Source organism: Mytilus galloprovincialis, chromosome 6 (genome assembly GCF_965363235.1).
Source record: "Mytilus galloprovincialis chromosome 6, xbMytGall1.hap1.1, whole genome shotgun sequence".
Classification (NCBI taxonomy): Eukaryota; Metazoa; Mollusca; class Bivalvia; order Mytilida; family Mytilidae; genus Mytilus; species Mytilus galloprovincialis.
Window position 1 is genome coordinate 72,603,138 of NC_134843.1, and position 14,232 is coordinate 72,617,369.

General features: G+C 32.5%; 1 protein-coding gene across 1 annotated transcript; it reads left to right on the forward strand.

Moving 5' to 3' along the window:
• Window positions 1–3,328: 3,328 nt before the first annotated feature.
• LOC143078487 (uncharacterized) lies at window positions 3,329–13,017 on the forward strand. The gene is made up of 3 exons (XM_076253347.1): window positions 3,329–3,352; window positions 11,734–12,580; window positions 12,698–13,017. The coding sequence occupies exons 2-3, from the start codon at window positions 11,771–11,773 to the stop codon at window positions 12,986–12,988; spliced, it is 1,101 nt and encodes a 366-aa protein (XP_076109462.1). The 5' UTR covers window positions 3,329–3,352; window positions 11,734–11,770; the 3' UTR covers window positions 12,989–13,017.
• The last annotated feature ends 1,215 nt before the right edge of the window (window positions 13,018–14,232 follow it).

The window sequence follows — 14,232 nt, forward strand, 5'->3', positions numbered from 1 at the left end:
GATGAAATATGTTAATTCTGGCATATTGAACAGCACAAAAACATCATAAATTTACATTATAAAAGCTCCCTCTATATTAAAGTCTGAGCTACAAAAAATACAAAATTAATCTTCCAAGTTGCCTAAATAATTTCATCAAGCATTTCTAAAAGCAAATATAATTGATTTAATTTTGATTATACGTTTCTACATAATAGATATACCAGTTGCAGTTGATGACAAGGAACTAAGTCCGACAGGTAAGATGATGTTTTCTTATTATCAGCCTTTACACTACACTCATTACGTCTAATTTCTAACATCTGACAAGACGTGCTGGATAGTCTCTTGATTATACGTAAATAACAATATGTACTACCGCAGTCCCACTAGGCCACGATTGCACTACAATCTGTGAAAACAAATGCAAATTTTAATGATCGTAGTACGATCTTGTAGATCGCAGTATGGTCGTATCACGGTCGTGGTAAGGTCTTCAAGATCGTGATGAGCGTGGCCAACTTTGAGCATGTTCAAAACAGTCGTGGTGCGGTCTTGGTGAATTCAGGTCGTAGTAGAAGCGTAGCGAGAGCGCTGCAAGGTCGTAGTAAGATCGCAAAGGTCGCTGTACCATCGCAATGCGAGCGTAGCGAAAGCGTGATACTATTCAAGAAGACTGCACTACGATCTCACAGCGACGTTATAACAACCTCGCTACGACCATTTCGTTCTCACCGCGACCCAACTACGCTTCCACTACGACTATACCACGTTTTCATCACGCTGTTTAAGACCATAGTACGATTATAGCACGCCCTTGTCGTCCTCATCACGCTCTTCTTACGTTCATACTACGACCATACTCAATTTCGCAATATTTCGCAGAATCTGATAAACGGCGTTTACCTAAAACATTTATTTGATAGATGCTTATGTTTTTTTTATAAATGATTTTTTGGGGGGAGATAGTAACACAGTGATGACTGCTGTACCCATATTTTGACTATTTTACTTATTATGTCTGTTTTGTACACGCATTGTTGTAAATATAACGGAATTTGAAGCGACTGTCATACAAGTGAGAGATTAAGGTTCAGGTTTAATCCACTACTTGTTACATTTGAAAATGCTTGTACCAAGTCAGAAATATTGACAGTTGTTGTTCATTCGTTTATGTGCACTTCAACTTTGTACTTGTTTGGCTTTATACATATTGTGATATGAGCGTCACTAATGAGTCTTATGTAGACGACAAGCGCGTCTGGCGAACTAAATTATAATCCTGGTAACTTTGATAACTATTAACACCACTGGGTCGATGCCACTGCTGGTGGACGTTTCGTGTCCAAGGGTATCACCAGCCCAGTAGTCAACACTTCGGTGTTGACATGAATACCATTAATGTGGTCATTTTTTTTTTAAATTTCCTGTTTACAAAAAATTCTCATTGTCATTTTCACATAAAATATATTATACATCTCCAGGCTTTGTTTGTCTGTATGTTGTTCTTGTCAATTTTCTCTAACGGCTCAACCATGCTTCGCGTCTTTAATTTGTTTATCAGTATTTTTTGTGTCCTTTTATACCTTGCTGTTCGGTGTGAGCCAATGCTACGTGTTGAAGGCATTGGCCTATAATGATTTACTTTTATAAATTGTTACTTGGATGGAAAGTTGTATCATTGGCACTAATACCACATCTTCCTATATCTATTGACACATCTGTGTAATATCTGAAATCGTTCACAAGCATATCGTCATTTTGAGCTTTATGGACCAGCAGAAGGTTGTAATTTAGGTTTGATTGGTCGGTCCAAAATCTCGCTTGATCAGGATTCGTTACTATCAGAGCTCCGTCTGCCTCTACATCAACCCATACAACCACGCCCACGTGTTCTAGAAGATTTTGTTGCCATGACCGATAAATCTATATGTTTATCAGAATTAGAAGGAATGGAATTGTATTGATATGGAACACGATATTGACGGTATTACTGATAAAGTAGTAAGATCGCGGTATGCATGTTTCATAATCGTGGTAAGAACTTACAATTATAACAGTAAAAGCGTGGTAAGATCGTGTTTCAATCGGATAACTCGTGGTATGGTGGTAGTAAGAACGTGATGATCGTAGAAAAATCTTGAAAAAGCGGGTTGGGAACGTGGTATAATCGTAGCGGGATCGCTGTTGAAGCGTAATCAGGACGTAGAAGCATCGTGAAAGCAACAAAAAATTACATTATCGTGCTGTTCATACTGCGATTTCACCACGATCTGAATTTATTTTAGATCGCGTTGAGCGTAGTGCGATCGTGGTCAAGTGGTACTGGGGCTTTACTTACTTCAGTTGGTTCAACGACAAATAGCTATAGAGAGACACTTCACCGTAAGCCAGCGTTAGCGACGCGCTGAAACCCAGCCATTTTCTAGAGTGGGTCCCAAACGAGAAAAAAGGGACTTCCAATCATATATGACAAATTTTGAATGCATTTAACGAAAAACAAAGGACGGTTTCAAAACCTCTCCCTACATCCACCCCTGAATTTATTTATTATGAATTGGTCAGTCATGCTGGATATCCGAGGTCATGTTATAACGAAGTCTAAGCCTCATCTGCAAACAGCAGATTCTCAGGTTTTCGACCTCATCACCGTGTCATTGAAAGCAGCCATTATGAAGTACAGACTAAAAAAACTTGAAAGATATAACAACTCTCATTTTACAAACTGACCGTCTACCAAAATGGCGCTTTCAACCTCTTCGCAACCAGCATTGCAAAAGGAACTATATATGTAAAAAGTAAAATCTCAAAAATACTGAACTTCGAGGAACATTCATAACGGAGAGTCTCTAATTATAATCGGAAGGCAAAATCAAAGGATAAAACACATCAAACGAATGTACAACTATTGCCATATTTCTGACTTGGTACGGGCCTTTTTATAATGCCCATTTAGGTTCTAAGCCGACCGTGTGAGTACTGTATAGACAGCCAAGCTCGTTCTTAATCCTAACATAATCCTCACCACTACAATTATAAGTATTTAATTGTATATTCATAATGTCAGAGGTTGTTTAAATATCATTTGAAAAGTTTGATTGTAAATAATAGAGTTGATTTACTTAAATTGTTTCAATTATTTCTAAATATTGTAATTTTTTTCTTCAAAATAGTCTATTCATCAAAGTTATTTTTAAGCGAACGATATCAACTGTATATATTTTACATATATATATCAATAAACAAAGTTGACCAAACTCTTTTTAACACATGTTACACATTTAAAAACTGAAATTGTTGTCGGTTATGTTATCCAAAGATAATAAATATGACTTGATGTTTTAGAGCACAGGAATACAGGATCAGATAAAAGGTAAATATTTTGGAAACAAGTAATATTTATAACATGTTCAGTGTCCGCTTTTAATGGCATATCCGTTCACGTCAAATTGTATTTTTATCCATCTGATGAGTTAAGCCCTTTTTGACGGATTATCATATGTTCACATGATGTACTGTTATACCGCTGTCCAAGGTATGGGAAGGGTTGGATCCCGTAAACATGTTTAACCCCGCAACATTCTGTATGTATGTGCCTGTCTCAATTCAAGAGTATGTAATGCAGTGGTTGTCGTTCTTTATATGTTACATATTTGTTTTTGTTCATAGTTTAAACATAAAATAGGTCGTTATTTTTTCTCGTTTGGATTATTTTATATTGTCATTTCGGAGCCTTTTATAGCTGACTATGCGGTATCGGCTTGGTTCATTGTTGAAGGCCGTACGGTGACCTATATTTGTTTATTTCTTTGTACTATTGGTCTCTTGTGGAAAGTTTTCTAATTGGCAATCATACCACAAATTCTTTTTTATATATACTGACTGTGAGAATTGTTTTCCGTTCAGATATATATGCTATTTTGTACCTCCTCAAATCAAATACATAATAAAAATATACATGTACTTCATCTGTCACATGTTGAGTAAAATTAGGACATCATTTCTGATATTTCCCCAAAAAGCGTGCACCTTCCGACAGAAACGATTAACTTCTTTGTTTTAAAATATTAATACAATCCAGTTTTTTAACATTATCTTTAAGTTCTGTTATATATAAGTATTCTATAGATTTATGAAATATTTTGTTTAGAAATGACTAAAATTTATAAAATGTTCACGAGTGTAAAAAGATACGTCATTGTTTGCTGTCTTTCAAATTTAAAATCAAATGCCTCATTGACTTTTTCTTGAAATTTGGTACAAATCATCGTCATGTGCAATGAAACAGAATGTCATTTCAAAACATGACGAGTTCATGAACTCGTTTAAAAGTTAAACCAGTTTGAATGATAAACATTAGTCGACAAATGCATCTTTTCCCGATTTGTAACAATTTGACGTCGTAAAAATAATGTTTTACCTTAGAAACGTATTTTTTCTACCCTGTAACTGTAACGCATGACTCTTATGCGATATTATTTGTAGCTTTATTTTGCCATTTGATATCGAAAAGGTAAAATCACAAAAATACTGGAGTTGATTTCACAAATAAAACCTACGACTGAGATTGGTCGTAAGTACATGTATACTGAATTTGTGACTTAAGATCAATCTTAGTTTTATTATTTTTTGTAAAATCGACTCATGAAGTCCGAGAAAAATAAATTCGGAAAGTCCATAATCACTTGGAAAAATCAAATGACAAAACACATCAAAAACGAATGGACAACATTTGTTTAATGTAGAAAATGAACCTAGTTTTATAGCGGTAATCCTCTTACTTTGTACGGTCTTCTCTTGAACTGAATTTTAATGTGCGTATTGTTATGCGTTTACTTTTCTACATTGGTTAGAGTCATAGGGGGAGGGTTGAGATCTCACAAACATGTTTAACCCCGCCGCATTTTTGCGCCTGTCCCAAGTCAGGAGCCTCTGGCCTTTGTTAGTCTTGTATTATTTTAATTTTAGTTTCTTGTGTAAAATTTGGAAATTAGTATGGCGTTAATTATCACTGACCTGTTGGTGACCTTCTGCTGTTGTTTTTTTATTTGGTCGGGTTGTTGTCTCTTTGACACATTCCCCATTTCCATTCTCAATTTTATCATAAAATTCCGTAATATTAAGAACGATGCGTGAACTAAACAGACTTAACAAGTGAAATTGTCAAAATAGGTACATCAGTCATCACCATGTTACTAATTTAAAAAAAACATCTAAGAAATAAAAACACATTCAGTGCTTCACGTGTCTTGACGTCCGAAAATTTATTCGTCACATAGGAAGACAACAAGACAACTTTATAATTTCACATTGGGTAATGCTGGCATACAGGTAACAGGGTTTCAAAATCAAATGTATGTTAGAATTAATTTCAGAAATAGAATTAGAAAATTGTTAATATCACCACTCGATTAAATAATGTTTACGCGTTTGTGGTTTGGTCTTTCAGTTTTCTAGTTTCCTTGAAGATATTTCACTTTTTTACTTGGTTGCATGTTATTGTGGTTTTTGTGTGTGTATTGTTTGTTTTCACGTTTGGAAGTGTTCATTTGGCGTCGCACGTTTCTTGTGAATCAAGTCGTTGAGTTTTTGTGCTGTGGTATTTTGTTTTTGTTTTATTTCTTGTCCAATGTTTTTGCTTGTTTGCTCTGATTATATAAATTCTGTGTGCCTTTGTTTGGATGATTATTTACTTTTTACTCCCAATGCATTTATGTTTGTGGGTATCACATTTCGCAAATTAAGATTTTATGGACGCCATCACGAGTTGGTTGGCCATTATGGAATAACCGTTTTACAAATGATATCGGATTTGTTCCTTACGTCGTAACTACATTTTGTACAATCCTCTTTTCTTTTATGAATGTGACCTACTGAATTAGACTATTTGCCGAATTTGTTATCACATAAGCAACACAACGGGTGCCACATGTGGAGCCTGATCTGCTAACCCTTCCGGAGCACCTGAGATCACCCCCAGTTTGTGGTGGGGTTTGTGTTGGTATTCTTTAGTTCTATATGTTGTGTCGTGTGTACTATAATTTAATTGATTGTCTGTTTGTCTTTTTCATTTTTAGCCGTTGCGTTGTCAGTTTATTTTAGATTTAATCCTTATTTTTATGACTGTCCTTTTGGTATCTTTCGTCCCTCTTTTATAAATAATTTTTCACTTTTTTATAAATTTTTTACATTTTGTAAATTTTAACAAAATATTTTAAAGGGAAAATTTGCGTTTTTTTCTTATGGTTTAAATATGTTCATTGTGTCGTTAAATATATATTCACACAGTTGTATCATTATATGTGCAGTAATAAAGGAGAAATTCAATAATTAAAGAAAATATATTACTTACTGCCTATTATAGGTACTGATGTTTTCTCTTTGTTTTGCATGCCGGGATTTAAATTACAATCCTTAAAATTCTTAGTCTCTAATCATAGTTTAACGTTATCGTAAGCGCGCCGATGTCTAATGCTATATCTGATAACACTCCGATAATAAGAAAATAAATCGCACAGACGTGCAGTTGTACAAATTCATGAGATAAATTTTCTATATTGGCCGTATATATTTCGATTTATTTTTGTAGCACAAGAAATTAATATTATTGTTTTTGGCTTAAATATATGCTTTTTAAAACTGATAGAATGAATAAATGAAAGTATATAACTTAAACTTTAAATGGGGCACTAGCTAAGAGATATATGAAAAACCTAAGATACTGTTTTTGGCTCAATCAGTAATGGAATAGAAATAATTAAAAACAATTCCTTTTTAGTAGCCAATAAAGTTCAATTATGTCAAAATACTAGTAAGCAAAAAAAATTTCGATTAGGAATTATTCACTTGCAAGGAAATAATTTCACCTCATTGAATCCGCATTCATGTGAACTTTAATTTAACCCCTTAGCTTAAGATGGATAATACGTGAGTTTTATGTGTAAAGTTATTAAGGAAGAGAGTGTCAACATTTAAATTTAAACAAAGGTAAACCATTGTATTGAGTGATTCGATTCACAAATAAACATTATAATACAGGTTAAAAAGACGATAAACATTCATTTTTTATTTGTAATATGAAATTGAAAGACCTTAATTAATTCATCAGCACATGTTTGCTTAATCTATTTATATCTATATTTATATTTATATATGGTCATCAGATGACTATAGAGGTCAACTCAATAAATAATCATATGGCGTCTAGACTCACGTAAACACGAAATGAAACTATGTATTTTATTTCCTGTGCCTTGTTTGTTGTTTTATTTAGACTTTTTATAGTTTGGATGATTGTTTTACATGTTATAAATCAAATAATTTGATAGGAAACAGTGAACATGAATTTGACAGCCAGTGCCCCTTTAAGACAATTTACAGGTTTTCGCTTATACACCTATTACTATCCACGCTATTACTACGTGTATACAATGTGTGTATTATTCTCTTCCAATATTCGTGGAAGGTTTGTAAAAAGGTCAAATGTTATTTGCAGATCGGTAATTAGCATTGCCTCTGTCAACGTATATTTGTTCCCCCTAACTGAAGATCTAATGGATACTTTGTTATGAATATGGTCATTATATCTATTCCTGTTGGAACAAATATTCTACATAGTCTATACTATGTATTCCGTTAGGAACATATACTGTAATATTCATTCTGTGGAAATAATATTCCAGAATATTTGTTCCTTTTGGAACTTACATTATAAAGGAACTTCTATTCGGTGACACCTCTAACTATTCGGATCAGTGGATTATAAGACAGGAGGTCGCGTTTATTTAATACACAAATTTAAAATAGATGTTCAATGTGTTGACAAATTTAGGAGAATAGCAGTGGAATTATTTAATTATCATTTTATTTAAATTCAAAACTTACTAAACTTTGAAATGAACAGGTTATAGTCTGGAAAATAAATTCCGTTGTCAGAATGAAATGATATACACTCTTATCATATATTTGTGGTTTTTACAAACAGACAGAAACAGTACAGGAACACTTAAAATCTTGGCATTTGAAAGCCATTACCAAATGCAAGGTGTACCTGTATTACATTTTATTTCTAGCGTTTTGTATAAGATTTTAGATGAGACTACTATAACACATAGTCTCAAATTTTAGTGAGGTCAAAAGGGTTACTCTTATAAAATAATGTAGATTATCTGATATCATTTGGATAATGGAAAGAGCTATACTGTAAAACACATACATTTATTTCCAATACACTGGAGATTAATTTTAACTCACATATTTTTTTCTACCTTTGATTTGAGCTTCGTTCTTGTTTTTTATATGACTTTTTGTTTTCTAGTTCTCTTATCTCATGTGTCTCGATAGACGAAAACAAATCTGGCTACACAATGTATTCTGCATTTGTATAGTCTGCGATTACAAATTGATATTTTTATTTCACATGTTAAATGAATGAACAATCATAAAAAGGCATTCATTGCGAAACTGTACTGATTATATTTGACTGGACCAAAAAATATAGAAAAAAAACAAAAGAATAGCTGATGAAACATACATAAAAGAACAATTGAAAATAGATAACATGTGGATAAGGGCTAGAACTATACCAGTTCTTGTAATCGTTCTTAAATTGTGTTACCACAAGTGTTACAAGTCTTGGATATTTCCTGTCCTACCCTAAATTCATAATACATTTCTTTTCCGAATTGTCCCAGCTTCATTTTTGTACATTCTGAACAATAATCTGCAAGTAGTTCTGTAATTAGACTGGTGGATATTTGTTTAACATTTCGAAAAAAAGAAACTGAAAGATAAGTCCGCAACTGCTGGCAACAATTTGAACACAGTTGGAATTTTTGATTCTCAATGCTTTTCAATTTCGTACTTGTTTTGGCTTGATAAATATGTTGATTTAAGCGTCACTGATGAGTCTTATGTAGACAAAACGCGCTAAATTATAATCCTGGTACCTTTGATAACTAATTACACCACTGGGTCGATGCCACTGCTAGGTGACGTTTCGTCCCCCACGGTATCATTAGCCCAGTAGTCAGCACTTCGGTGTTACATGAATATCAATTATGTGGTCATTTTTATGAATTTACTGTTTACAAAACATTAAATTTATCTAAAAAATTAAAGATTGTTTTATCCCAGGAAAAGATAACATAAGCCGTATTTGGCACATCATTTCGGAATTTTTTATCATCAATGCTCTTCCACTTCGTACTTGCTCGGCTTGATAAATATTTTGAGCGTCACTGGTGAGTCTAATGTAGACTAAACGCGCGTCTGGCGTACACAATTATATTACTGATACCTCTGAGAACTATTATACACAGGCTGTATATCCCGGACAGTTTATCTGTTATAGATAATGCATCTTTTAAGGTTTTTCTTGTCGTAGAACACACCGAGGGGTGTCAGGATTGATCAAATGAAAGACCGACCGGAGGGAGGTCTTTCTTTGAACAATCATGATACCCTGCGGTGTGTTCTACGTCAAGAAAAACCTTAAAATATGCATTATCTGACTTATATACCGTCAAAAAAATATGAATTTTATAAAGATTTGTAAAACTTAGTATCCTACATGTCCTATTTTACCGACAACTCTAAAGTGGGATATTCCTTTCTAATGCGTTCAGGTTTTAATACGCCCCGCGGCTCATTTACAAAGTGAAATAAAACTCACTAAATAATTTAGATATAAACCTTTTAAAAATTATTCTCCATACACAATAAAAATATCACTTTAACAGCATGAAGTAAGACACAATGTTACAATCCGATAACGGTGTATGACAAATACAAGACACATTGTAAGTACTTAGCTTATGGAAAAGGGGAAAGGGTTATGGTTTTTTTCTATTTTCTATCGCGGAAAAGTGGTTATTTTTTTTAACAATTTTACTTGAATCGAATGAAAAATTCAGAAAGTTTGTCTTTTGAATAGCAATACATTTTATTAAAAGATAATCAGGATATAATTATATACCCTCCGAACCCGACCCTTTCGTGAGTCACGTTAATGTTATTCAATAGAATATAAGATTATCTTATTAGTTGATCATTTGATAGAGTTAAAGGTATACATACATTTTAAAAAGTTAAGAACTGACACGAAGACGAATATAAATACATGTAGGTCACAGTTTGATTTCCTATTTAGTGTGTATCGTTCTGAACATATTTGCCACTGGACGTTAAGCAAGCAACTAAAAATCAAACAACCTATTCAGTTTGACTCAATAAGATTTTCAAAATCTTACACACGAATATGTTAAATCTGGATTTATTTTATGAAAGTATACATTAAAATTCATCGTACATGCCATGGAGCGTATATCATTGAAACATGGTATCGTCCGGGTTGATTCTGAAAAAGAATGACCTGTCGTTCTGAAAGAAAATAACTCCATATAGGTATATAAGTATTGTATATTTATAGATTTTACCTGTGCCTACCTGGTTCACTCGCGATCACTCACGTGATTCATGTACCTCGTATATTGTGTATTAAACAATTAAGCCTGTCAAGAAGACGACCGTTAGAATACCCTAATGTGTCAATTTGACACTACCCTGGTAGTTATGAAGCCTTCGGAATACATCTTTGAACGTGTGTCCAGTTTGGTTACAACTCAAAAATAAACAAAATAAAAGAGTATCTCCGGACCTTTTTCCACTTATTGAGACTACTATAACATTATTAAAACAGACATGCTTCAAATACTTGATACTTATATCTCAGAGAAAAAATGTAAATTTAACGACGAGCTAATACCGATGTACAATCTTCTGTTCTTTACAGCTCTAAATCCTGACTAATGCCTTGAAGGGTAAATATTTAACCCACTACAAAATTATGATATCTTGTAAATAACTTTTTAAAATAATATCAACCAAGCTATTTTGACATTGATTAACTTGAACGAACATGGTATTCTGGGTACAAGGACTTTCCAGTAATTAGATATTGGTGGTCATTAGTTTTCAAGATGGCGACTTGCCGATAATTCATAAACTGGTTTTAAAAATCGATTAGCTCACTTGTCTAAACGAATACACCTTAAATGTTTTTTTGGAATATACTTATTCCATTTGGACATAATATTATTTTGTTTGTTTTTTGGAGAATTTTTCCATTATTGTCATGAGTCAATCTTTGTCCTTCGTATAAGATATGAAAATAGACCAAGGTGAGCGACACAGGCTCTTTATAGCCTCTAGTTACTTTTTATTACTATTTATTTTGCCCACATATTGTTGTCATAGTGATTGAATTTAATGTTGATTTCATACTGATGAGAACTTAAGCTAGCTATAGAACAATATAAACCACAATGTCCTGTTTGAGCACTAGTGTATTACAAGTCAGGAATATGATAGTTATTACAGGTGTTTACACTTGCATTTTTTTAAGCCTAAGATTTTGCCATTTAATAAATGACTTTGAAATGAATTTCCCTTTGAACTTGGTATATTTTTTATTTAATTTTTGATCACTTATTTAAATATTAATCCAAGTAGGAAAACAAGACACATCTTCATATAACATACTCATTCTTTTTGGAAAGTATCTAAATTGACACAATGGACATGTACATAAATAGATGATTAATTAATAACATATCGCATAAGTCTATACGAAACTCAAACATTCAATTAGAAAATTGGATGTTGAACGATTTAGGACACATCATATAAACATACAAAAGAAATTTTGAAAATACTTATAATCTAAGTAGTAATAACAAACTGATATTTTCAAAGGGGGTATTCTAATAAGGATGACGTTGCTACACTTAAGATGCAAAATGATCTTGAAAAACAGCTAATGGACTTACTTGACTGTGTAAAAAAATTAGAAGAGATTATACCAGCAATAATGAGTGAAGCAAATCCAGATACCGCAAAAGAAATTAAAGATATCAGTCAACTTTTAAATGATTGGCATAATGCAGTGAAAAGGCTTGAAGAAGAAGAAGCTGAACGAAAGCGACGCGAGGAACAGAAAATAATTGATGAAAAACAACGTGAAGAGGAGGAGAAAAGACATCAAGAACGCAAAGAACAAGAGGAAATTGAAAAGAAGAAAAAAGAAGAAGAAGAGAAAAGACGAAAAGAGCAAGAAGAAACTGAAAGGAGAAGAAAAGAAGAAGATGAAAAACGAAGAAAAGACGAAATAGAGATTGCAAATAGAAAAAGGGAAGAATTAGAAAAAAGGAAAAAGGAACGAGAGGAAAAAGAGAAAGAACAAAAGAAAAAAGAACAAGAAGAATTAGAAAAAAGGAAAATGATAGAAGAGGAGATTAGACGAAAAAAAGAGGAAGAAGAAAAACTACGATTAAAAGAAGAAGAAGAGAAAAAACAAGAAGACGAAAACAAGAGACAAAAAGAACTTGAGGAGAGAAGACAAAAAGAACTAATACAAGCTAAGAAAGAAAAAGAAAAAAAATGTAAAGCAGATAATGAACGTAGATCTAAAGAATATAAACAGAAAAAAGAAGAAGAAAAACGGCAAAAAGAAGAACAGGAACATGCTGAAGAGTATAATAAAACGATTGCTTTCAAAAAACGACAAATTGAGTGTCAGCGAAAAAAAGATTCATACCAAGAGGTGAGAAAAATGAAGGAAGCATTAGAAGAAGAACAGAAGAGAAAGGAAGAACGAGAGGAAGCCGAAAAAAAAGAAAAGGCTAATCAAATCATCAAAATAAATATAATGAAAAATGAAGAACAAAAAATTGAAAAAAAAATAAATGACGAAAAGGAAGCTGAAAGAAAAAAACGACAAGCAGAAGAGGAAAAGACACAGAAAAAACTGAAAGACGCAATTGAAGCTGATAGGAAAAAGCAAGCAGAAGAAGCTGAAAGACAAAGACAACAAGAAGAATCTGATAGGATAAAGAGAAAAGAAGAAGCCGAAAGGAAAAAACGCGAAGAAGCCGCACAAAAACTGAAAGAAGAGGAGGAGAAAAAACAATTTGAAAGGAACAAAAAAGAAAATTGGCCACCTTTTATGTAAGGTTGTTTTTTTGTACTTGCTATTTATAAAAAAAAATACACTTCACCATCATAATCAGGTAGTATTGTACAATATATAAAACCGATAATTTATTTTAAAGTCGAACCCTTTCAAATAGTTTTAACGTTGCCTTCATTGAAAACAAGATGATTAAAGGTTTTCATTTTAGAAATTTTTAATATTATTAAGTTTATTGATCAAATATTATTATATGAATTGAAGATATTGGTTGAAAAACAAGATTTATCATCCATATTATCAATGAATGGTTCCGAAAACATCCGAGTATCAAATATAGATAGGAAAAAGAAAAGAAGATGATTTTTGGAGGGGTTGATTCTGGAACATTACAATTTCAATCTATCTATGCCTTATATTCCAGTATACCATTTTCTTAGAAGATGCTTCAAATTACATAAAGAATATTTTATAATCCATCTGTACAATAGTATACATGTATAAGTTCCGTCCGTATGACTTTCTTACTAAATTATAATCCTGTTACCTCTGATAACTATTTAGAAATATCAATATTCATTGTCCATTAAAAAAAATTGAAACAAAAGAACTACTTGTCTGTGCATCTTTGTTTTCTGTTAAGATATTACAACAAAAAGAAAAACAAGTTCAAACAAGAAATATGTTGCGTTATATTCACAATGCCGGATGGAATAAAAGAAGATGATTTTGAGTGCAAATGCTCTGATGATAAACTTGATGAATGTTTGGAGACAAACGACGAAGAAATTGTATCATCAAATATTACAATCAGCCCAAATAAAAAGAAGAAGATAACTTCAAAGGTATATCTTATATGTATGGTTACATCTATACGTGCTCGTACCCTATTTTATAAACCAAAAAGTTAGGATAATGAAATGAAATGTAACGGCTAGGCTGGCGACCACAAATCCAGTGAAAACGCAAATGTCTTAAATTAGAATTGAAATCGGTTCGAGTTTTAGTGGTGTTTCAAAATATCTTCGATACAATCTAGATGTACAAGTTAGTGTAAGAACCATTTATATTGAAAGCAAGCAAATCCATCATGGCGACAAAATGATGATCAATATAAAGAGAGTTAAAACGCTACACATTGATCATTTAAAAGACATCATCGAAATACAAATTTCGGATTTAGATTTAATGAAGATTTTATACGCATTTCTTATTGAAAAAAAATTTGAAGTCCGACGCAAAAACTTTAAGTCTTTTGTATTTTGTGTGCTTTTAATTTTTGAAAT

Excerpts from the sequence above, each read along its gene's own strand:
- LOC143078487 (XM_076253347.1), top strand. The coding sequence starts at position 11,771 with ATGCAAAATGATCTTGAAAAACAGCTAATGGACTTACTTGACTGTGTA. Across the intron at positions 12,581-12,697 it reads AAAAAGATTCATACCAAGAG|GAACAAAAAATTGAAAAAAA; the intron begins GTGAGAAAAATG and ends ATGAAAAATGAA.